Raw genomic sequence first — 26,028 nt, forward strand, 5'->3', positions numbered from 1 at the left:
CAGAGAACGAGGCTAAGTAGCATAACTAGGAGTCCAACCCAGAAAGGAAGGATGCATGGCTCCTGAATCCATGCTTCTCATGGTTACAGTGGGGTCTTATATGCATTTACCCAATATTAGTCCTTTATTTCTAAAACAAGGCAAAACTTAAAAATGGATTTGGTGTCTGGTCTCTCTAGCAGGGTATCTGGACTTCCTATGATAGTATAGTTTACTAGGAGAAAAAAGTGCCACAAGTATAGAAATGTATTTCCTAGACTCTTCCCAGAAACAAGATGGCTTGGTTTATAGTCAAGGAGACTTCCTGCTTAAGAGAAAAAAAAAGTACGGAGAAAGAAAAAGAAAAAAAAAAAAAACCTTGTGTAGTGGAAAGAGATGGACTTATAATACCAAAAACCACATGACTGAAGATTGACATGAGTTCAGTTGTGTCTAAATTTGGCCCGAAAGAACCTTGCCTCCTAGTGTTCATGCCCTTGTACAGACTCTTTTTCCATGCAATAATAAATCTGGGCTGGCCAAGTGACTTGTTTTCACTAACAAAATGCTGTTGAAAATGAAATTTTTCCAGTTCTGCACCTAAACCTTAAGAAGGGCTAGCAGCTTTCACTGTTGTACTCTTATCTATCATGCGAGAAGTCTAGATATCCTACAGGAGAGATCACGTAGAGAGGCCAAATGGAGAGGGAGAGGCCCTGAGCCTACGTGGACAGAAGGAGAGGGCCTGGCTTTCTGGAAGTTCTTCTTCCAAGGTGTATGAGCATGGGAATGCGTCATCATGGCTATGGTAGCCCAGCTGAGCTCCCTCAAGGCTGCAGACATAGCCCCTTCACATGAAGTAGAGCAATTGCTCAAATGTGCCCAGTCACAGAAGTAGAGATGGAAAAATTGTTGTTTCAAATCACTAAAGTCTGGGGTACTTTGTTGTGCAGTGAGAGGTAACTGAAACTATAACACATCAACAATTTTTCTTCTGATATCTTGAATGGTCAGTAATAAATGAAAATCTATGTTCATAAAAATTCAAAGACCTAAGAGACTGTCATAAGTTGCTCTGCCTGTGACTTAGCCTGATGATTCTAATTCTATGAAATGCAATAAGAGCAGACTAAAATGAGACTGCTTGTGAAAGGCTTGTCAAACTTGGATGTGCCTACAAACCATCCAGTAGATTCTGATTGGTTCTCATTTAAAAGGCCTTGGGGTGGGGCCTGACATTCTGCTGGTCTAAGCAGCTCCCAGGCCATGCCAGTGGTGCTGCTCCACCAATCTTACACTATCAGCAAAGTCTTAGAGAACAAAGGGCTGGTTGGACTCAAAAAAGGCCCTTCATCTTGAAGGAGTTGACTCAGAGCCCGAGTGGCAAGCAGCTTACCTTCAGGCAGTAATAGCCCACCACACAGACCAGAGAGATGATGGTGTGGACAACGGCCAGGGCCCGCAGCGTTGGCGCCATATACCCAGTGCTCTCCTGTAGGACAAAGAACACCATCGCTTCTTCCTCTTCCTCATCGTTCAAGGAATTCCACAGGTTTGCAACATCCTCAGTCTCTTCCTCTAACGGTTCTTCTGTGACCTGGCCCAAGACACAACTCCCTCATAAACATAGGAGGAGCTTCATCCATTGAGCTCTTCTCCCATAATTTATGTTGTTAGCATATGCTCTGCAAATAGTAGTGACCCAACATTACTTGCTGAACAAATGAGGTTTTTAGATAACTTATTACTAGGAATTCCATAGTATCTCTATTAAGTACAAACATTTTCAAGAAGAGATAAAGCTGTCTATGAACACAAAGCAAATTAGGGAACTTTCACTACCCTTCTTATGGTCTCTATGCCACAGGAAGTAATCTATATCATGAGATAAGACTAAGACATGCATGCTCATAAGCACAGGTATATAAGCACACATGCATATACACTCACTATTTCCCATTGCTTCTGAGATTCTACTTACAATTATGGCTTCAGTGACCATGCTGACACAGATTACTCTGAAATTTACATGTGTAGCACCAAATGCTTCCTGGCTATCTATGAATATCTGCCTGGAGTCACACATCTCAATATGCTTAGAATCAAGCTTTGCCACACCTTGCTATGGGCCCATTTTTTCTTCTATGGGCAACAGAAAGCCACATAGTTGTCAAGTGGAAAGTTGATATGGATAAAAAATATTTCATAAAGATTAGTTTGGTAGTTTTAAATAGGTAAATAGGAAGAGAGAGACAGACAGACGAGATAGAAAAGCCAGTTAAAAACAGTGTCAAGAATGTAGGACTGGCCGGCGCTGCGGCTCAATAGGCTAATCCTCCGCCTTGTGGCGCCGGCACACCAGGTTCTAGTCCCGGTCGGGGCGCCGGATTCTGTCCCGGTTGCCCCTCTTCCAGGCCAGCTCTCTGCTATGGCCAGGGAGTGCAGTGGAGGATGGCCCAGGTGCTTGGGCCCTGCACCCCATGGGAGGCCAAGAGAAGCACCTGGCTCCTGCTTTTGGATCAGCGTGGTGCACCTGCCGCAGCGCCCCGGCTGCGGTGGCCATTGGAGGGTGAACCAACGGCAAAGGAAGACCTTTCTCTCTCTCACTGTCCACTCTGCCTGTCAAAAAAAAAAAAAAAAAAAAAAAAAAAAAAAAAAAAAAAAAAAAAAAAAAAAAAGAATAAGAATGTAGGACCAGGAGCAGGCATGACTCCAGCTTCCCAGTAATGCAGACCCTGAGGGCAGAAGTGATGACTCAGATAGTTGGGTGCCTGTCACCATGTGGGAGACCTGAATTGAGTTCCCACCTCCTGGCTTTGTCTCCAGACTAGCCCCAACTATTGCAGGTATTTGGGGAGTCAATCAGTGGATGAGAGCTATTTGCCTCTTGTCTCTCAGAGAAAATATTCTGGACCATTCTTTAACTCATTGCATTAATAATTATTATATTCCTATAGCATACAAGGACTACTTATCAATGTTCATAATTTTCATTTAGCTTGACTCATTTCGTTCCTCTCAACTTCTGTTTTTTTTTTTTTTATTATTTATAATGGTTCTAACTTATGGGCCAATTTCTAAGGCTCTCAGTCACCTTATTCCTCAAGGAAAGAACTGTCTTAATAATTCATTTTGAAATACTTCATAGTTCCTAATATAGGGTATAGCACATAGCAATGCTCAAAAATATTTTCTAAATATTTATTTGAAAGTCAGAATTACAGAGTGAGAGAAGGAGAAAGAGAGGGAGCGACTGATCTTCCATCTGCTGGTTCACTCCCCAAATGGCAGCAACAGTCAGGGCTGTGCCAGGTGGAAGCCAGGAGCTTCATCTGGGTCTCCTACTTGGAACAGGGCCTACACATGTGGACCACCTTCTGCTGCTTTCCCAGGCACATTAGCAGGGAGCTGGATCATAAGTGGAACAACTGGGACTTGAACCAGAGCCCATACGAGATGCTATCCCTGCAGACAGCAACTTAACTTTCTGCACCACAGTGCTGGTCCCAAGATGCTCAACAAATATTTGAAGACTGAATTAAGTAATGACTCAACCAAACGTGAACTACTGAATGGTCTCCTAGATAGCTTCCCTTACTAGCAGTCTGTGTTCTTCCCACGGCTAACGGTTATATACTTTTTAGAAGCCAATATCTTAGAAGTTTTCTTAAATATTAATTTTTTCTAAAATTAAGAGTACAACTTCTATGAGGTTTCTTTTGTGTGTATAGGATGCTTAGTATTTAGCATATGTAGCAAATAACCCCTGAATAAAGTATCACCTTATAAAAAAGCAGGATGAAGTTGATAGCGAAGGCTACAAACAGAGCAAGGAACCTCAGGTTGTAGAAATTCCTGGCCAGGTAGTGCTGAAAAGAGAAGGACAGGCAGAGGTAGAAGACTTTGGAAGGAAAAGGCAACTTCCTTCTCTCACACAGCTCTATTCTGGTTAGACATTCATGGGGCTAGTCCTACTCTTTGGTTAGTATTCTTCTAAGGGAATCTAGCCATCTGAACACAGGCAAGACTTACATGGAGGAACCAGAAATCTTGATTTTTTTTAAGTTGCTTAAATTAATTTTTGAGAGAACCCCATTCTGGCTTGTCCCTCAGGAAACTCAATGCCTAAACATGGCACTAAGAGAGGACTCCAGCCCTGCTGTCAGAGTGCTGTATTTTCTCATGACTACTCTATGTAAGGCATTATCTGGAAATTATGATGATCTGGGCCCACACAAGGGCCCTGTAGCTGCCACCTTGGTTACAGGCTGACTGTAGCCTCAATTCCTCGTCTTTGTGTAAGAAGCCTCCTTCACGCCTTTCTTACATCCCCCTTCCCCAGAAACATCAGCATTTGAGGACTGGAATGGCAGCTGCTTGGGGCAGAGCTCTCAATCTATTTGTGGAGGGGCCTCACTGATGATTCCAGACAAGGTGTAGTTCTGGCCATTAGCAACTATGCCTCAATGGATAATTGATTAGACAACTGATTGACAAGTTGAATTAAGGTTTGATTGCATCTAGAATAATAAACATCTGAGGATAGTGTGGGAACCTAACCTAACAGGACAATTCTGTCTGTATCCCTGATGATCAAAACACTGGGAACTTTTGGAAGAGGACCAGCCATGTCCCCACAGAACATACAGAAATGATCAACTAGAGAGGTGTTTCCACTCCTTTCAAGAGAAAACATCCTACTGAGAGGCATAGTTGTGGTAGGGCTGCAGTTATTTCTAGGTTATCTCCTTTCTCTTTTCCTCCAACACAAAAATAATGAAAGAGAAGAGGGAAAAGAACTGGAATGAGAGGGGGAGGAGCTAACTCAATGGAGAAACAAATCAGCAGCCAGTTCTGAGGGCTGTCTGGGCAACACCTGCTCCACAAAGGCAGCTGAGGCTCAGGGCTTACCAGTAACTTAGTCTGATAGATTTCCAACCCCTTAAAAAAATTGGCCATGAAGGCTTCAGGCTTCTCAACTTTCTGACCACGCCGCCGCTTCTTCTTTTTTGTCACTTCTGCCCACAGGTACTCAGCTCGCTCCTCTTCTTTGGCTTTGTCTTCCTTTTCCCCATCTTCCAAGCTACAAGAATGAGAAACTCACTTAGCATAGGAGGTAGGAGGGAGATCTGGCCCAGAGAGAGTGAGAGATCTGGGTTGAGAGGGACAAAAGATAAAATCTTCCTGCAGTGTGGAAACCTCAAGTCTACCCACCCCAACAGTGGTTGGATGTCACATTTATACTTAATAAGTGTTGAATGTTTTAATGAGTCATGGTTATCATTTATACATAAGTTTGTATTCTTTTGAAATTAGGCTTAAAATTCTTTTTCCTTCAGTACATTCATCCTTTATTTTCTAAACTTTCTTAGGAGTTAGCAATAGTACCTACTGTTCTAAACTTGTATAAGAGAGCTTAGCACAGTCCTAATGAATAATAACTATTCAATTAATAATGGATATCATAATCATTGATATTTTATGAAGTGGCCAACTATAGGTGCTTGATAATTTGGCCAAATAGTAAAACTCGGTAAAGTTAATGAGATTAATAGGTGTCTTTATTATAGATTTAAGGAAAAAAGACATATACTCAGGACTTGAAGAATATCTACTGTTTATATTAATGCTGACAGATTTTCTATTTAACACAGTGATAGGACAGTAGATGTTAGCAGTCAGATGCTATCAAGAGCTACCTACAACAGCAATTAGAGTGGTTATTGCTACCCAGAACTTACTCTGCCTTCTCAGATTCTACTTTTCCTTCTGCTTCATGTTCTGCCTTCGTCTCTGCTGCCTAGACAAAAACAATAGTCAGTCAAGATTTCCTCAAAGAAGTGAGTTCACGATGAACCACATCATTGGCTATTTTCTTCTTGGCTATGAGTCTCTGTGGCCTTTTCTCTGCATGTTTCTACTGGCTCTCCGAATCACAGAACCTAAGTCCCCCCTCCCCCATATATCACACTACTCTATCTAATTTGAAAACTCAACGGCTCTTCTATTATTTATTCAACTCAAAAAGGACAGTTGTCCTAGGACATTGTGAGAACCCTGCAGCCACAGTCCTACCACCCCATGGAGTAAGACAGAAATGGGACACAGATCAAACCAAGTGAGAGTCGGAACCTGCTTCCATTCGCCAGGCTTCCTGGCTCATCTTCAGCTCTCTTGCCATGACCCCAGTCCCTCTGGATGATAGCATTACATTTAGAACACAAGTGCAGCTTCTTTCCAAGGCCAACATGTCCTACACAAACTTGACCTTTCTCTTTATCCTCATCTTCTACAACTTGATTTGTTTCCCACACCAAAAATGCAGACCTCTTTTTCCTTTCCTAGAACATTCTGCATCCTTTGCCTGTGTACTACCCCCATTCTCTGCTTGGACATCAATGTCCTAGCTTTTCACATGCCTGCCACCCTTCAGGGTGTGGCCCAGATGACACCTTTTTAGAAGCCTCTTTGACCACTCCATTTTTAGGAGGTCTATGTTCACTCTATATATTGACTTGTTCAGTTATTTTAATGTGCATCAAAAATGGTAATTATTTATTTGTTGTCTTTTCCCACTAGAGATTAAATTCAATGGAAGCAAAAATGCTTTCTCTCTTGTTAACCAAAGTATTCCCATATCTTAGAACAGACCCTATCACAAAGCAGTCCCTGTGATGTATGAAACTCTGTTCTAGGCTCTGGGGCCACATCAGGGAGCAAAACACAACAAATTAGTATCATAAGAATGCCTAATACTCTGATGCTTCCTTCCCTCAGTCCCCAAACCAGGTGAGAGTTCTCTCCCCCACAATCCCATAGTACCTGACATTTCTCCTTCCTAGCATTCCTCGTGCTTGTATTAACTAGTCCAGTGTTTATCTCATCCACCAAACTGCAGGGACAATGTGTTGCTCATTTACCACTGTATTCCCGAGCCTAGTACAATGCCAAGTGCACATTAACATTTCAATAATTAACAACTGAATGAATGAATAAAAGTTCCCTTTGGGCTCTGATCTCTTCATACTTTTCTACTCCTTTTTATGCTAGAATGATGTTTTGAGTTGGATGCTTCAAGAGAGAGGAATACTCCAAACCTCCCATGGCCAAGGGGATCTGAATTATTGCTATCTTACTCATTTAATTTATTGACTGACATGGAGTGAATATTGGATAGTGGGTACATAACAAGGATAAAGGTCTCCTAACTTATGTTAAATCATATGATATCATCTGAACTTTTTAGCACATTATGAAAGTATTGTCTCACATGAAAGGTCTTCTCTTAAGGTAAACTTGGTTTCCTATACTTTCAGTTCACTGAATGAACTCTGAGAACCCTATACCTTCTATTAAAAATTTGAAGCAAAGTGAGGGTATCAGACCATCAAGTTTGAACTCTACAGTGAAAATTGAAAGACAACCCAGCAAGTAGATACCAAGACAACATTTACATCTCAATTTTCCAAGCATGGCAGAACTGGGAATATAAGATTAGGGTAAAGCCCTGGGAATTGGTGTCAGTGACTGCAAGATATAGTGTTAAGTTTTATTCCATCAGTAAAGGTGATAGAAACATTTGATGCTTACCTGTGCTTTCCTCTTCCTCCGTACAGTGCTCTCTAAGGTAGGGGGTTCATCCTTGCCGATGATTTCGGAGAGGTCACCCAAACCCACTTCAGGCCCATGTTTTACGCCACCTTCCTTCTTTGGGTGGAATCCAAAGAGGTCTGACATGAGGTCCGTATCTCCCCTCTCACCCTTGACGAAGTGCACTAGTTCAGTCGTGATGCCTGCCTCTGCCACTTCTGCCCTCTCCACCTCCATTGCATCATCGTGGATACCAAACTGGGTTGGGTCAGGCATATCACCCAGGATCTTAGTCACTCTGATGTTCTTTGCCCCTTCCACGAGGCCCCCTCCGAACACTGTGCTCCAGAGGATCTGGAAGATTCCTCCCACTATGGTGAAAAACAACTGAAACAGTCCCACAAACAGCATCCAGAAAAAAGAGAAGAAGACTTTCACCAGTTCCTTCGCGGCCATCTTTTTCACATTCCTGTATTGCTTCCTGAGGTTCTTGAGCGTTGCCTTCCTCAGAAGGTTGGTGATATTTCTCTTTAACGAGGCACAGGCCATGGCAAATGCAGAGGCGGACTCAAAAGATGTGTCTTCCTCCTCTTCCCCATTAATTTCTGACATATAAGAGGATTCTTCATCTCCTCCTTCTTCTTCTGGCCTGTCAGCTGAGTCAGACTCAGAGATCTGGGATGCTAACTGCATTTCAAAGATGGTATCCTCACAGAAATTCACAAACAGTTCCATCTTTTCTTGTTCTCCACCTTCGTTGACAACATCAAAAATGAACTGTCGCTTAGATTCCTTCACTTGAGGCTTCTCCCATTGAGTTCGACTGGATTCACTGATCTCAAAATATACACGTTCAATTTTCTTGGCCCCACCCATGATCTCAATTCGACCTAGGTATGGCTCAAAGTAATTCAGCACACTTTCTGCTGGGTCTAACAGACACTTCAGGCGAGAATCATTTGGCATGTGTTCAGAAAGATTTGTCAGTAACACTGCCACATTGAATCCTATGTCCTTGGCCGGCTCATGGAACCGGTCTACAAAATCAATGTAATTAAACATGTCATTCTCATCAGCTTCTGCACATGAGAGGAGAAAGTCAATCTCTGACTGTGTATACTGTTTTTGGCCTTCCATGGCCTTCTGGAATTCTTTTTTGGAGATAATCCCTTTACCATCTGGGTCATATTCTTTGAAGGTGTCTGAGCTGGTTAAGTCTTTAAGTTTCAAGAACATGTCAAAGAATTTCAAGATCATTTCTACATTGGTAGATGATTCTACCAGTGTGTCAACCATCTGCTTGCCAATGGTTCCATTTACCACATTCCCTGTGAGGCAGGTTCAAAAAGACATACAAATATATAAATAAACCCAAGCCATCATGTCACTGACCAGGTAATTTTAGAAGACTTATAGGACAAATTCATCAGCTGTTTTTTCTAACTGTGATGATTTGGAATGGGTAGGAGGGAGCAGCAAGCCATAAAGACTACACCACTAGGCGCCAAGGGGGAAAGAAACACAGGGAAGGCTATGGCCACACCATTACCCTGTATCTGGCCTGGGGCCTGGGAAGTGGTTTCTTTATCAGATTACAGGGGACACGTAGGGATATTTTGTGTCCCTCTTATCCCCTTAGACCTAGGAGGGTGCCCAACTAGATGGCTGGCATACACACTGGCAGCCAGATGTATTGAAAAGCAATGGGGAGAGGGAGAGGATAGGGAAGAGCAAAGCTTGGAGGTTTTCCCCAGTTCATTCTGGCTTTCCTATTGATACAAAATGAGTTGGTTTCTGACTTAGTCCATCAGACCATGTGCCCCTCACTCATTTTTTGCTTCTGAAAATTTGGCATTCTAACCAATGTCATGGCATCAATGATCTGCCAGAAGAATCATCTGCACAATTAGTAAGGTTAGTGTTCAGACCAATTACAGTTGTGTGATTGCCTAGTTATACCAAACAGCCCAACCTTCCAGGAGGGACAGAAGCATCACCACCATGTCCTGAAGGAGATCCAAGAGTTCCTTCAGCAGCTCGATCTGACTGGAATCCTAGAACAGAAACAGGAGATACCCCTGAGCTAACTGATCCCTCTGCAAAGTACAGGGCAGTGAGAAAGAAGAGCCTGCTCTGGGAAGGTTAGGTGAAGGCTGCGCTGACGCTGGGAACGAGCTCCCTCTCACTGGGAATGCACTGCTGCACACTGGAGCAGGACCTGTCCAAACAGAGCGCCTTTACAGTCTTCCTTCTCCAAGGACACCGAGGCAGATGCACAATTGTTGTCCAAAACATGGAGCAGCCCAATCCACCAAAGAGCTTTTGGGTACCTCGAGTACTTTACATTGACATTTTCTACACCAGAGAATGACTGGTGAACTTTGTGGAGATACTACTGCAATTCAGTTCAGGTACTAAGCTATAATCACCAAAGGGGCTCTCCTTTCTGGATTGATTTAGAGTCTCCTGATTCTCATTGGTGGTGATCTGGGTGCCATGAGTTACTTAAAATGGAATATAATAGAGGCTATTCCTCTGGATGGATGATTTTCATACTTGTCTGTTCAGTTTGAATTTCAGCATTGCAGACAGGGTTTTGCTAAGTTACCTTTGTGCTTTGTACCCTGAGTTAGGAAAGGATTTCATCCTTGGAAGATAATATGAGGTGGAATTCCACCTGAGGATGGGATTAAAAGTATATTTGGGGCCATCCTTCCTTTATAGACTCTTGCTAAAAGAGATGTACCTCTTTCCCTAGCCCTTCACATTTCAGAGAGGTGTCCCCCCTCTTATGTTGTGTGTCACAGATACACACAAAATATCACAGAACGGTGGAACAGCAGAGCTAGGACAGAACTTCAGAGCTCACCTGTTCTTACTACAAATATTTTATAGGCGATAAACCCAAACACCAGAAAGGGGAAATGACTTTCTGAACATCACTGGTGAGAAGATGGCAGGACCATGGCTCCTGGCTCCAGAGCCTCCGCACCACTCTGCCCCAGCCGAGATAGGAGTGCACATATTACTGCCAAATTAGCAGCCCTCTCAAGAGCGCTCTCTTCCCATAAGGCCAGAGTCAAAAGGGGAAAAAAAATGAAAGGGTTAAAGGACACATTCCGGAAGAGAGGAAGCAGATGTGACAGCCTTGAAAATTTTAGACACACATTATTTAAATTAATGCTGCAAATGTTACTCTAATCAGCCTGAAACACATCCTGAAGTTCTCCCTCATGTGTTGCCATGGAGAGAGGCGATCAACTACTACATATGCTACATTTATTTGTTCATAATAAATGCTCTGAGCGATTCTGATTCATCTTGCCAGAGAGATGGGGAGTGAGAAGGAGAGGCAGGGGCAGAGAGGGAGGAGAGAAGCAAAGGTGAAGGAGAAGAGCTGTGTGGGTAACAGAGACATGCAACACTGGACAGATCGGACAGGACTGTTAGAGAGTGTGTGTAAATGGACAAAACGGTGACAAGGAAGCAAGAGGAGTCGCACCACAGAAAGCATGGGTTGAAGCGATTTTAAAAAGGTGGGTAGATGGGACACAGGGAAGGAAGCTGCATTCATGCAAAAGCCTGTCGGGGACACCCTGGAGCTATTCATTTCTGTCTCCCATTTTGGCCCTCAGCTTTTAAAACGTGACCTAATCTGCACGGCTTTTCTAGTCTTTGACCAAGCAGCCACACCAGCAACAGAAATACCAAGAGGAGGGAACTGGAGTAGCATTTCACACTGTTGATACGGGTGGGAACAAGCCACAGTACCTGAGAGAGTTTCATCTGCATGTTAGCAAACACATGGAGGAAGCCGACCACTGCATCCCACAGCCGACTGTGAGCCAGGCTCTGCTGGTTTCCAATACAAGGGCCCTGTGGAGAGGAGGACATCCTTAGTGCACTGAAACATCACACGCTGCTCGCAAACCTAGCCCAGAAAAGGTGTTTGACACCTACTTATAAGTCTAGGTAGCTGGATATTTCTCCCAAGACACTACTCTTTTCCTTCCTGATCAGAGGCCATCTTGTCTAAGAAAAACAACTAGGGATTTCACACTCCAGTGTTTTTTCCGGAAATTTTCTTTTGGCCTCAGAAGTGCATTCTTCAAATAAAATCTTACACTGAAGTACAATAGGACTATTTAAAATACTTAAGTATTTTGGTTGCAATAGAACTGAAGGGCACTCCTTCCTCTTCTCACCCACAGTTGGTCTAAGAGGCAGTGTGAGGAACCCAAAAGTGCTGTGTGACACAGCTGGAAAACCAGGCCCCAGTCCACACATTGTTTTTAGGCAAAACTACATTTAACTGTTATGACCACGTGGCTATCTAATCATGAAAAAAAAATCTGTGTAATAATCCTAGTGTTCGACCATTTTGAGGTTTTTATCATTAATCGAAACTTCAAATATAAAGCCATCTCAACTATCCTTTTGGAAAGAGACATAGAGGACTGAATTAATTAACAGTTTGCATTTTCCATGTTAATAACCTTCCTACTTTTGAAGATCATTATTGAACCAACAATTTTTATCCTTAACTCTTCCTTAAGTTCTATTTTTTCAACCCTGTAACCAGTCTCCAAATCATTCTTAAATGAGAAATTTTTAAGGAGGACACAGATACTACCTCAAGTTCTGGAAACATCTTGGCAGGATTCCTAGAGATGAGGCGAGCAGGAGAGTTATTACCTGCAGCCCAAGTCACATAGGCTTGTTTAAAAATCATTGTGTGCACTCAGTGTCTGATCCCTGGAAACTGATAAATTCTTTAGGGAACAAAATTGGCTGTTGAAAGAAACTCAGATCCACCAAAAATGAACTTCTCCTTCATTTTTGGGTTAAGCTCTCCAAGGGAAATTCTGAAGATCAGGATGGGTTTTTTAAAAAGCTCACATGGCTGCTTGTCAAATATGTGAGACTGCACATCAGTCACCTGTTTCTAGGTTTTTCTCTCTATGTCTCAAGGACAAATTGGTGGTTTAAGTTTTGGGTTAATTTTAATGAATAATATGATCTGGATGTGCCTGTTGATGCATCATAAGCATCTTTATTAGATGAGAATTTAATGTTTTTCATAGAACAAATTTTGGCTCAATCATATTCCCTGAAAACTTTTGGACTCTTAGAAAACAGAATGTTCTTTGGGAAAGAAATGAAGGTACGTAAGAATGCTTTTCTCATTTCAGCAAGACTTACATTATTCCTCATGAAGCCATTTTCCAAATGACTAGCCCAGAATATATTCTGTTCTCTGTATCCATCCATAGCCTGCATGTCTCTGTGAAGACTTTGAGCCTTTTTGTTCATAAGGACTTTGCCTTTCTCTGAACTCATACATATGTGATTTCTAAGCATAGTATGTAAGATTATTTGATGTCATGTATGACCAACATGTGTCAAATAATTTTACTCAAGTACATCTGTTTTCTTAATTGCATTGTAAGCTCTTTAAGGGTACAGGCAACACAGTATATTTCTTTTCATGAATCACAGTGCAGAACCCAAGCTACAAGTGCTATTAAATGAACAAATAAATGAATGAGATTATATTCATGAACCTCCTGATTATGATAATTTGAAGATAAAGTGTTAGCCTTAAAAATATTATATCACAAGGTGATAAGATTCTTGATTTTATAGCAAATTTATGCATGAATATGTCCTCTATTCCTTTTCTTAGTAGCTAGAGGGCTGTAGGCAATGAATAGAGAATGCAATGAACAGAGAAAGAGTGCTGCAAGATTTAGACATAAACCCGAAATTTACTGATCGATTTAAGTATGACTGCATGTAATTTATATACTTCTGAGTTTAATTTTGACACAGGTAATTTCTGACAAGTTAGTAGATTCTCATGAATTCTGTTTTTAATCCCTACTTAAGATATCACTTTATTCCTTCATTCTGTCAATCATATCTCCACTCCAGTCTGTTACTGAACACCTATGACACACCATTGTTTCATACATGAAGAACTCTAAATTGAATAAAGTTTTCTGCCCACAAAAGGTTTTCAGTCTAGATGGAAAGCAGTAAGTAGTCAAATGGCAATAAATTGTGACAACATTGTGAACAGGTCTCACTAGGGGACCACAAACTACAGCTTCTTGTAGAGTACAGGAACTATTGGTGCCTGTTTATGGACAAGAAATAGTGTCACTGTTAGAGCTGGATGAAGAGTCCCCATGTATATCCCAATACTATGTAGGAAACAGAATTTGGGAATGTTAGAAGTGTCCTCTTGGTTTTCAAGCATGCACTCTGCAGCACATACCTGGATGTATTCTGTAAGAGAATTGAAAATCTGCTTGGTGACTGCTAGAGCTTTGGAAAAATTGTGCTGTCCAGATTCATCAATGATGTCTTTCCCTGAGTAATACCAGTAGAAATCACTGATGGATTCCTAAAACAAATAAAGTTTAGTGTTTTTCAGGCTTCAATAATTGAAGATACATTTGTTTAGGAAGAGTACAAGAGAATCCTACATCTCCATGAATTGTCTGCTACACAGGAGTTGGGGACTCTGTGAAGAAGTACAGAGATAGTTGACCCCGAGAATTTTTCAAGCACAAATATCCCTCAATAAGAAGGAACATTTCAGAGACAAAAGCCTTCAGCTGGACTTGGGAGACTATGATATAGGACATTTAATTCAGAGTGAAAAATGTGCATTAAAAATAAAAATGATCATAATCCAAATAACAAAACAGCTAACAATGGATGTACCAGACATTGTTCTGAGCAGGATACACGTATTATCCCTCACGATCTTTACAGTTGGCCTATGAGACAGGTCCTACCTATTTTACGATGAGAAAACTGGAACACATGGAGGCTGAATAGATTGCTCTAGGCTTCAAACTGTTAACCAAGATGAGGACTTGGCAACAAGAAAAGAGCACTTATGTACAATTTTGTTGATTTTCTCAGTATAATTTGGACTTTCCTCAAAACAATTTAATCAAGTGACCCTTAAACACTAACAGTTGGTGAACTCAGTCCCATTGTTGTGTAACTCTTTTTCCTGGTGAAATTTGTAAACCTCCTTCACAGGTTGTTCTACAACTCTTGGACACTGCATACAGGTTCTCATTGGAAAAACCAACATAAACCAGCATTTTACAATAGATGATTTGGTATTTAACCACTCCCTCTGTTTCATTCTTCACTTTCCAGGCATTTGACTTCCCATTCCCAAGTGGACAGAGATCATAATGCCTTCCTTAGTGACTATACAGATGGTCCCCAACTTACGGTTCAACTTATGCCTTTTTTTTACTTCATTATGTTGTGAAACCAATGCACATGCAGTAGCAACTGTACTTTGAATTTTGACCTTCTCTCACACTAGTGATATATGGAATGATGCTGTCTTGTGATGCTGGGCAGTGGCAGTGGTCACAGTTTCCAGTCAGTCACCTGATCAAGATGGGGAAATAACTGATTCTCTACAGTGTAGTAGGATGTGGTACTAAGCTTCGATGTTTGGAAGGTGTATTAAATGGACTTTCCAAGTTTCAACTTATGATGGGCTTACTGGGATGTAACTTCACTGCAAGCTGAAGAGCATCCACACGCTGGACCACCCCCGACACTGGATGAATGATTTTAGCTTTTGGATGTGGAGGTGGAAGATGCCTCCACCCAAGACCCTGCTGCTCACCTGTAGACGCAGCAGATAGTCCACTGTGCTGATGATGACATTCACGGTGGTAGTGTTTCCCATCTGAGTTCGCAAGAAGTTCTGAAAGTCTGAGAGTACCGGTTCAGGGTCAGAGCCTGCCCATCAAACTGAGGGAGCCAGGCACATTCTCTCAGCTGAGCTCAGAAGACACCCATTATGAGACGTCCTACAGGACACCATGTTGGGATTCTGGCAGATCCTGTAGGTAAAGGCTCTGCTTTGAGTCCTCCTAACCTGATGACACCAGAAATGAGACTTAAGAAGCCCTAAGGGGCTAGATGAAAAGGACTGGACATTAGATTCACCATCTGAAGATTCTGGAAGCAGCTTTGCCTTAATGACACTAAATACCATGAACCATTAAGTTAAAGGTCATCTTACATTAAGTGTCTTACTGACATTAGTTTCTTAATTGATAGCCGAGAGTTAGCAACTGGTTGTATCAAAGGGGCATACAAAACTGAATGATAATTTTGCAGCTGAATATTGTTTTTCCTTGACAAATTGATTTGTTCCACTTACCACTGTTATGTCCTTCACAAAGTAACTGTAGAAACCTAAAGAGATCTCGTGTGAACTCATCATTCTGGAGTACCTTTTCACCTTGAAAACATACAATAGTCATGAGCACTTATTTGGCTTGTCAGCATAGAGCACCTTCTAATGCACACAGCCGGAGAAATGATACAGGAGTTGTGTCAGAATGATTTGGAAAATGAATTTTGGATGGATGGTGAATAAGTTGATTAAAGCAGAACTGAGGCTGCAGGGGACAGAGCCCAGTGAAGGTAAAATGTTTAGCCACAAGATACATTTGTAATGAGAGCAACTAGGATAATGGCAGTAAATGGTTCACAGTCCACAACCCATGCTTCCCATAGGAAGACACTTCTTTAACTAAGCATCAAACTACTGAGTTACACTCGACATGCAATCACTAAGCCTAAAATGTGTCTATGCTGAGGCAATTAAATAAGTCTCTTAGGATTCACACACATGGTTGGAACTCAAGCCAGAACTCACACTTACCACGCTCACGAACAATGACTGTGATAAGAGAAAAAAATAGAAGATGCCAAATAAGAAAATCATAAATACCACGATAAACTCTCTTTAGTTAAAACTGAATCTATAAATACATCCAGCCTGGATGAGGGCTTTATCAGAGCTACTGGTAGAAACATTTTGCCGAAATGGAGCAAATCTTTGCAGATTATGAAGCAGTGAGCATGGGCTCTAACCAGAAAGTGTTATTAAGATTTTAATTAGGAAGAAAATGGCCTTGACATTCATTATTTACTTACGTGTTCCTTCTTCAGTAACCATTCCCAGGCCTTCAGCTTTATTCTGCCTCTCAAATGCATTCAAATCAAGGACACTTTTAACAGACAAAAGGAAACAAGGTTCAGGGCTGTGCAGGCTGGGAAAATGGATTTCTAATGTCAGTGTATCTATTGACTAAGAATACCATGTCCCTACATTATCTTTTATTTTATTCAAAGATTTATTTATTTTAATTGGAAGGCAGAGCAATAGAGGAAGAGCAAGAGAGACAGACATCTGCTGGGTCACTCCCCAAATGGGAGGGGCTGGGCCAGGATGGAGTCAGGGACTCCATCCAGGTCTCCTATGGATTTGGGCCATCTTCCACTGCTTTCCCAGGTGCATTAGCAGGGAATCAGATTGAAAATGGAGCATCCAGGATTCGAACCAGCACTCATATGGGATGCCAGTGTTGCAGTGGTGGCTAAACCTGCTGAGCCATGACGTTGGCCTCTGTGCTACACATTTTCCATGAATTTATTGAAGGCCCATCATATGCATGGATTTCAAATTTTGTACCCACATAAATGTGTCATTTCCATGACTTTGAAGTGTATTTATATGGTGAGAATCAGTTTTTCCAGTTTGAGTTTCTTATGGATTAAAATTTAGAATGTCTTCCCAGAAAAAGAATGGGTACTCTGTTTATGATTTCTCAAGGTAAAGTTTACTTTACACTGTAATAATTAATGTTCACCTCCCACATTTACCTACTTTCCATAAGAATCCATGAATTGTGCTTTCCAAAGCTTAGGAGGAAAAGTTACATATCTCCCCTATTTTGAAGGATCCCGCCCTTTTATGATTCTTGCATTGTTTAGGTGTTAGCAGCAGCCAAGATTATTCTTTCTACAAGCAATGGTATCCCTACAGGTTCTTGGACTTGTGGCAAATTGGCTGTTGTTTTCGTCTCTACTTTCCCCAACCTTCCTAGTCACAGTCATCATCAGATTTACTTAGGCAGGAAGCCCTACTATAACCACAAAGCTGATAATGAGAGCACTGTACAGTCAGATTATTTTCATGTTGGGATAATTCTATTATCAAGCTCTTTCCACAATGTGAAAGATTTCACAGAGCACAGAACACAGGTCTCACAAGAACATGTCTCTTAGGAAACTGACTCCATGAAGATGCTGTGGTCCCCAGCCTTCCTCTGCCACTGGGAAGGGAATGCCCATCAGTCCAGTGGGTGAGAGTCCAGCATCCCTTTCCCCTTTTACCAAGCCACGATTGTAAGTTCAGCAAATTTTAAACAGAAAATGGTAAAATTTCCATGATCATTTTTGTTGTTTTCCCTATTTTCCCTCAGATCCTACTGTAAAACAGAGCCTACTCAACAATGCAAACTCTCCTATTTTGGTTTTGCTGTCAGGGGAGGATAACACAGGAAAGGACATTTGGACACAGTTGCTTTCAAGTAGCAGTTTTGATTTTGATTTTGAATCTGGGCAATACACATTTTGGATCCTCATCCCATCCCTAAGCATCCATTCTGACTCTTTTAATTTCTCTACTGCTTAAATATTTTATAAATATATATTATTTTTATAATCATAAAAATCCATTAAGGTATCTTAAAACTTCTGTTAGAAATCTGTTGGCATCAAAGTACACGTCACTTGTCTCTCCAAGCCATCATTATAAACAGATGTGGCAATATTAAATATTACAGAATACTGAGGGAACCCTTAGACATTTAATGGAAAACTTCATGAGCAAAATGGAACTGAACTGCCTTGATTTTTGCCATCACTGTGTCCACATGTACTATCTTACCCTGAGTGAGGTCTGACAATATTACATTTCCTTTTCCTGAGAGATAGTAAACAGACTATTGGTGGGAAAATATAGAACAGAGAACAAGGGACATTACTGCCCTAGAGTATAATATTTAGCCATTCAAATAAGGTTAGAGAGATTATGAGGACCATTAAAAGTAAGGGGGCAGGCATTGTGGTATAGTAGGTTAAATTACTGCTTGGAACACCTGCATCCCATATTGAAGTGCCTGGTTGGAGTCCTGGTGATGCTGTGCTTCCTATCTGGCTTTTTGCGAATGAGTCTGGGGAGCAGATGATGGCCCAAGTAATTGGGTTCCTGCCTTCCACATGGGAGACCTGGATGGAGCTCCTGGCTCCTGGCTGTGTCCTGGCCCAGTTCCAGCTATTGTGGGCATTTGGGGAATGAACTAGTAGATGGAAGATCTCTTGATCTCTCACTCTCTTCTTATTCTCTCTGCCTTTCAAATAAATAAGCCTTTACCAAAGATAAGTAAGCATATCTATTCTCCAAATTTTCAAATGGAAAACATAATGTTCCATTTTAAGGTATATTAATTAGAGGTGAATGAGCTAGATAATAATTTTGATTTCTTACAGAATGAGTTGTAGACTATTTAAAATAAAAATAAATTTTATAGAACGAGCCGACACTTTTCTTAGACTGTTGGATGATTTCTGAACAAGTGACCTAATGACTTCTGGATATATTTTGTGTACATGTCAGAAAGTTAAGCCGGAAGAAGCGGCTTACATAATGTGGTGATATAAATGGGAAGTTCAATGCTTTGGTTTTTAGACTATGTCAAAATGTTCCCACGACAGGATGTACCTTTGTCAAAATAGGTACTCACTGAACACCTAATCAAGCTCAAAAACCCATTAAGGACAATGATGAACAAAGTGCTTAATAAGCATAATGAAAACACAGCCTTGAGTCACAGTGAGGTAACCCCCACCTTTCCATTCTTTTCAGGTTTGATTTTCAGAGGCATATATGTTTGAAGAAATTCAGTGTATATACTGAGCCTCCTAGGAAAACTACATAACAAAAAGGGGGTAAAGAAGGCAACCTAAGACAACAGCAAGAGGGGTCGTGTGTGTGTGTGTGTGTGTGGTTGATGGCAGCTACAGCTTCCCCTCCGTAGGCTGGTGGAACAATACCCACCTTCCTAGCTTGCTGTAGTAGGTGACTTCTCTCAATCCACGAGAGGCCAGTATTTTTGTGTCCCCTCTTCCCTTTGAATAGTGAAGAATGCTTAAAAAATGCTCAGTGGTTTCCCCATATTTACCTGCAAGATTGCATAAGACCAGAAAGGCTTTGAAAGAACCCAGCATCCTTTTTCTCCTTTAGATAATCTAGCATTTTCTGTAAGGAAGACACATATTAAATGGAAAAGCAATGAGTACCATGCTACAAGTGCTGACCCTCCTGATCCTGATGGAGAAATGGCAAATCCCCAGGCACACTGGGTCAGACCCAGAGCTAAACTACTCCTGGCTTAAACCTGACGTTGGCCTTAACCCTACCCCCTATTTAAGGAGTCAGAATCTCTCAGGGTGGACCCTGTTTACTGTGTACAGGCCCACTAGTATTTCTGCTAGGGCAGTAGAGTAGGCTTCTGATGTTCATGAATTTATTGTTTGAAGTCTCTCCTGTTTGGGAATAAGCACCAGGACCATGATATAGTAACATTTAATGTTGCTGCCGGTGCTTTGAGTTTCTCACAGAGGAGCAAGGAGCTTAACCAGTCATGGGCCTCACTGAGAAGTCAGTCTTTCTATCACACTGAGACTTCTGTTTCCTGTGTTCTCTGTTACTGGGAAGGCTGGAACTCTGTTTGACATAGTATGAATTTTGTTTATTTAAAAAAAGGGCCTTGCAAGATAGTCACCTAATAGGTGGCAGTGGAAAAGAGAAGCAAGGGGTGACTTAAAAATGAAATTCTTAATGAGAGAGTGGTTTGGTGTGAATTGGAAAAATCACGTGTAATCGTGGTACTTAGGGATCTGAGAGCTGGGGCGTAACCTGCATGAATGCTTAGGGTCTGTGTGAGATGGCATTTTCCTGTGCACACAGACGCCTTGAGCCATCGCCTGGAGCTCCTGGAACACCCCCGTGCATCTGTCATCTGCAGCCAGTTCCAATCCAAATAGCTCACTGAATAATAAACATGAGCCAGGCACTCCAGTGTGTGTTTTGGCTGTTGTCTCACTAGGCTACATGATGATGGGGCTTTCATGGCATCTTCGGCTGCTATGCCCTTTATGGCCTTTTCCAGAGCAGCCCGGCACGTGCAGCAATCAGCAAACAGTTGTTCAATAAGTGAATGAATGAATGGCAGGTGTAGGAGGTCATGGAGCCCACACAGCCGCTGAGGTATCTTTCTCAGAGTACAAAGCTAGTAAGTGAAAGGGCTGAAATAAAAACTCCAGGTTTAGGGCATTCCTCTAGAGTCAATGTCCACAGAAATGCTCTACTGATGACAAAAGGAAATTTTTTTTTTTTCTTTAACCCCGGGTAGCACTTTATTAACTACACATGTGTGTGTGTAGACGCTCCTCCTGCTTTTGTCTCTGCTCCCAGCTAGTCTGATATAATTGGCCATGAAATACAAACAGCAGCAAAATGATTCTTGGTGACCCCCCTTCGTGTAACAGTCAACACCTCACCCCCAAAGCATGACAGCTTTCAAACAGAAACACCCCAGGAGCTCTGAGCCTCATTACCTGTTGCACACCGGCGTTGCCTCCGTTCAGAATGGCGATGCCCAGCTTCAGGGTCTCAACCACCATGGGGCTCATCTCACCTGCCACGGTGAAGATTTGATTGAATCACCACGAAACAGCTGGTGACTCGCACCTGCGGGGCTCTATCGCGACTTGTGAATAATGCCTTTCTGCCATGGCGTGCTATCTGTGGCAGCTACATAGGCCATCCAGAAAGTGGGGCAGTCACCTTTGCTGGCACTTATCATCTGAAGGACCATCTCGGCGGCACCACGCTCATGCAGCCGAGCCTGCTGATAGAGGGTTTTCTGCTTCTCCATCTCTTTCTCCTAGAAAAACAAAGTGCAGGGAAAGATCTGCTCCTCTTCCTCACCGCTGCCACTTCCACCCCTGTCTCTGTCACCTGCAGGAGGACTCATTGTGGTGAGGTAAGTTTAGAGACAATCTTTAGTTGACTAATGAAGGTAATACACATTATTTAGGATAAAGCAGACCTCTGAAGTTTATTCATGGACATTCTCAGCTTTCCAAAACTGTCTTCACAGAATTCACTCATACTTTGATGATGCATTTGTCTACTTTTTTAACAGTAGTAACTCAGTCTTTTGCCCTTGATACTATATTTATGGGAAGAAACTCAAAATTAAAACAGGTTTGTTTCCAATGTCCTAGCACACAGGGAACCTGCTGAGGGGTCAACTTGAGTCTCTCTCTCTGAACGCAGGAAATGCCTGCTTATCTTGAATTCTTAGAACACAGTCAGCAGGTACTTTGTACCAGATATGGATTGCTAGAAAATCAAAGCTCTCCAGAACTGTATTTGTATCCACTCACTTCTGCTGTGTACTCTACAGTCTGTAAAGGAGTGTAAGTAACCTAATGTTCTTTTTAAAAAACATTTTCTAATATTCTTTCATTTTGGGGGTCTTAGGGTCCTGTGTGCCCTTGAAATCAAAATCGCTATCTATGGGCATTTACAGAATAGTAGTGCAAAAACCATCCCAGTGTCTTTCCTGGTTCTGATGTTTCAATTTTTTGGATGTCTGAATTTGTCCTTCTATGGCCCGTTCCTACAATGCTTGGGCAGAAGCAGAGATTTCCCCACAAGAGCAAACTTAGTGGGGTGGTTTGCTGACTGTCATGCCGCCTGCTGCCTTTTAGGCAGATGGACAGACTAAAGGACCACAGCCAAGCGCTGTGCCTTCTCAAGGCAGAACTGCCACAACAAGGTGGGTAAGCCACACGGGCTAACATCAGCATCCACCTCTGAAGGCCCAGCCTGCTGGCCTTGTTTTTAATCTGGGAGAAAGCTTACTTCAAATGTCTTCTCCTTGTCTTCTTCTTCTTCATCCTCACCGCTCTGACAACTCTGGATTCCACGGAGCAGGAAAAGGAGAAAACAGACAACCAAATTTATGGTGAGTCTGTCTAATAAATACAACTATTTCACTTTGCAAGGGTAGGAGACAGGACACAACTTATAGACACGTAGCACTTTGTAAAGCCAGGAATGTTGTGATCACTGCAGGGCAACATTCTACTTCAAAGTCTGTCTTTGCAGTTATCAAGGGATTCTGATATGAGAGACAGGAACACAAAGATCACAAAAGCAATTGGGACCTAACTGGTTCAACCACAGACCTGCAGTCTCTCCCTACTAATGCCATGATAGCAGGAGGAGTCAGGAATGCAGGCCACTGTCCTTTCCAGACACAGCACCGAGGGAATGGCAATGGGATGGGGACACCTAAGATGGGGATCTTAAAGGTGCAGCTAAAGGAACAGGTGCACCTGTACCACAGAATACTCCCTCACTGCCTGGGAGTCTCCCCTTGGAGAAGGAGGAGTTCCCTTATCCATTCACCATTCCTCTGTCGGACACCCCTCCAATTATCCCGCCTTTTCTAGGACACTGGACACTGGAGTCTTCCTCCAGTTTCTAATCCTGTTTCCTTCACCTGCAGCTGTGTTTGAGTGGTTTTACATGTCTGGAATAGTGACTGAAAATACAAGGTCTATATGCCCCAGCCTCACTTAGCTGGCTTTATGACTGATATGTGAACCCAGCCACTGGCACGCAGTGTTTCTGCAAAGCTTGAGGTTTCTTTAGAAGGATGGTGGAGTGGTTTACCAATGTTACTCTTACGGCACATGACTTGTGTGACACCTGCAATCTATTTCATGACAAGTCCTAGCCTTCCTATACACCTAACAGTTTCCATTGCCTGAACAGGTCTAAGGGAAGGCAGATAGAGATAGGCAGAAAATCCAGGTGTACCTTGGCCATCATGCTGGAGTAAGAAGTGTACAAAGGGTCATCTTCCAATTTGCTGCAAAGAACAGAGGAAATATTTAGCAAGCTAGTTTGAAGATCTCATAGAAAAGACTAAGGGCCATAGAAATCCCAGATCAAATGCTACTTAGTCAGTTCCCTCCCCTACACTGATTCTTTGAAAGCGCATAAAACCTGAATCTGCTTTGGCTTGGGATGGAATTCCAGGATGCAGATTATATTTGCAAGCTGTTTTAATCTTCAGACTCAGTGTCTGGCATTATAAAGAGAAAGCTGCAGCTTGATGTAGTTTCTTGATGGTGAACAACGGGACAGGTCAAGTCTGGTTTCCCTTCCACCCACTGCCATGTGTGCAAAGAAGGTCGGGGTGCCTAGGAGCAGGAGGGTGCTCAGGTGGTGCTAACCTCCTCTCAGTGAGAGCATTGCGGCTGAAATGGAGAATGATCTGATGCAATGGGTCTGGTTGCTTTTCCATCTCTTCCTCCTCCTCCTCTTCCACCTTTGGAGTTTTCTACACAAACCAACACAGACAAGTTTTAGGCATGGATTTCAGCACGGCCACACAACTGCATGCCAACAAAGAGAAGGCCAAGCGCAAGGCACAGAGTGAGTCAGACTGAAAGCACAAAAAAGAAACCACCACATCATATGTTTGTTTCAGGATAGAAGCCCTGAAGATGCAGGGTTCAGGATGTGTGTATTTCCATATATGTCTTTTTCCAGCCAATCAAAGAAACATTCCAGTTTTAGGCTAAAATGAAATAAAAGAAAAAGCAAAAGGCTGGCCATAGGGGGAGAGCTGCAGAGCCCAGTCAGCAGAATTCTCATGCAAGCTCTGGGCACCTGAGTTCAGGAGGGACCCCCTGGAGAGTCACCTGAGAGACACAGTCTCTCTGGCCAACATCTGAGATTGCTCTTGGAGAGCTGGGCTGGAGATAGGGGTAGGGCAAGAATTAAACACCTTGGAGGCCACTTGGGTGTGATGCTCTCTAGAGTCAACCAAACAAAACATATCTGCTAGTCTTGCCCCGGATTCTAAAAATCCTCATTGTTTCCCAGAGCTGCTGTCCTGGAGTTGTAAGCCTTGCTTGTCTCCTTTTATTAAGTCTCTTATTGATGTCCTTTTCCAGGAAAGGACACAGCAGCTGATGCCAGAGGTGAAAGTGAATTTTCTAACAGTGGCAGAACCAACAGGATGGACCATATTTGGTAAATTGCTGAGAACTACACAGATTGTATGAGTGGTTTGGAATAAGTAGATGGCCAAATCAATGCTCCTGGTTTATTTCACCTAATCAAGAAACTTGGAAAACCAAGGTGATTTCTTTCCAACTGACAGAAACATATGGGAACGATCAAAGACACAAAGACCAGTGGGGGACCAGCATTGTGGTATAGCGGGTAAAGCCACTGCCTGCAGTGCCGGCATCCCATATGGGTGCTGGTTCAAGTCCCGGCTGCTCCACTTCTGATTCAGCTCTCTGCTGTGGCCTGGGAAAGCAGAAGTAGGCCCAAGTCCTTGGGCCCCTGGACCCGTGTTGGAGACCCAGAAGAAGCTCCTGATTCCTGGCTTCTGAAGAACAGCTCTGGGGAGTGAACCAGCAGATGAAAGATTCTCTTTCTGCCTCTGCCTCTCTATGACTCTGCCTTTCGAATAAATAAATAATAAATCTTAAAAAAAAAGACCAATGGGAGACATACAGGGGAGAAAAGCTTAAAAGAAAAAAAAAAGTAAGAGAAAAAGAAACAGGGTGATAGGGAAAGGTAGAAAGAGAAAGAAAGGTTCAAAAGAGTGGCTAATGTTGAGAAGAAATGATGAGAGAAACAAATATATGGGAGGAGAAAAAAGAACCAGGTGCTGGCCAAGGGAGAGGGGGTTTATTTTCTTTGTGAGCCAGAATGAGGCTCTGTGCAATTAACTCCGTGCAATTAACTTTTCCCTCTTGCCTGTCGTTTTAGGTGGTTTTACAGCATTAAGTTTGTTAGAATCAGGACATGCCAAATTTCCTGATGGGTCAAATACAGAAAAGTGAGATGCAGGAAAGGAATTTATTTAGATGTATCTTCCCCAGTGCAGAATTATTGATTAGAAATGAGGGTCTCAGCTGAAGTGGGTGGCCTCCTGCAACCAATGGTGCTCAAAACTTAACTTAGCATGGACTCCCCATGACATGGCTGTATATTTCCAGAAATTAGTTGTTAATGATGAGGATGATGAGGATGATGGCAACAGGACTAGCACCTCCAAGGGAAAATTCATCCTCTGGCTTTCATGACCATTAGCAGGGCCTCCCCTGAGAATTTATGTCATTAGTTCCTTTCTAATTTATACAGCCGAAACTTTGTGACTGTTTATCAGTTAACACACACACACATATGCACACGAATACAAATGTCAAATTCATTTGCACCCAAATCTGCTCCCAGTTGAGTCAGTACTTACAGCCAAATCCTGTACTAGTTTCTCTTCAAAGGAATATTCCTCTGTTTCTATCCAAAATCTCTGATAGCCATGGAGGAAGAGGTTAATAGAGCGGTGCCTGAGCGGAAGGGGTGAGAGTGAGGTCAAGAGGGGTCCGTGAAACTCATTATTTTAGTTTGGGTGGTTAAGTGGTTTAGTAAGCAGGACAGACTTTTGTACA

At 42.3% G+C, this 26,028-nt stretch overlaps 1 protein-coding gene across 1 annotated transcript in view; it reads right to left on the reverse strand.

Annotated features, from left to right (window-relative positions):
• Nucleotides 1-26,028, reverse strand: part of RYR3 (ryanodine receptor 3) — a 580,573-nt gene that overhangs the window by 17,383 nt on the left and 537,162 nt on the right. Inside the window, exons 75-93 of the mRNA XM_062206624.1 lie at nt 25,830-25,926; nt 23,791-23,897; nt 23,372-23,423; nt 22,409-22,462; nt 21,323-21,422; nt 21,094-21,173; nt 19,656-19,732; nt 16,564-16,637; nt 16,289-16,306; nt 15,782-15,862; nt 15,239-15,327; nt 13,850-13,978; nt 11,341-11,445; nt 9,542-9,623; nt 7,570-8,897; nt 5,721-5,779; nt 4,891-5,062; nt 3,762-3,848; nt 1,376-1,576 (exon numbers count right to left, since the gene is read on the reverse strand). Coding sequence (XP_062062608.1) covers nt 1,376-1,576; nt 3,762-3,848; nt 4,891-5,062; nt 5,721-5,779; nt 7,570-8,897; nt 9,542-9,623; nt 11,341-11,445; nt 13,850-13,978; nt 15,239-15,327; nt 15,782-15,862; nt 16,289-16,306; nt 16,564-16,637; nt 19,656-19,732; nt 21,094-21,173; nt 21,323-21,422; nt 22,409-22,462; nt 23,372-23,423; nt 23,791-23,897; nt 25,830-25,926 — 2,992 coding nt within the window. The remainder of the gene's footprint in view (nt 1-1,375; nt 1,577-3,761; nt 3,849-4,890; nt 5,063-5,720; nt 5,780-7,569; nt 8,898-9,541; nt 9,624-11,340; nt 11,446-13,849; nt 13,979-15,238; nt 15,328-15,781; nt 15,863-16,288; nt 16,307-16,563; nt 16,638-19,655; nt 19,733-21,093; nt 21,174-21,322; nt 21,423-22,408; nt 22,463-23,371; nt 23,424-23,790; nt 23,898-25,829; nt 25,927-26,028) is intronic.

The sequence above is a fragment of the Lepus europaeus genome, chromosome 11, assembly GCF_033115175.1.
Source record: "Lepus europaeus isolate LE1 chromosome 11, mLepTim1.pri, whole genome shotgun sequence".
Lineage (NCBI taxonomy): Eukaryota > Metazoa > Chordata > Mammalia > Lagomorpha > Leporidae > Lepus > Lepus europaeus.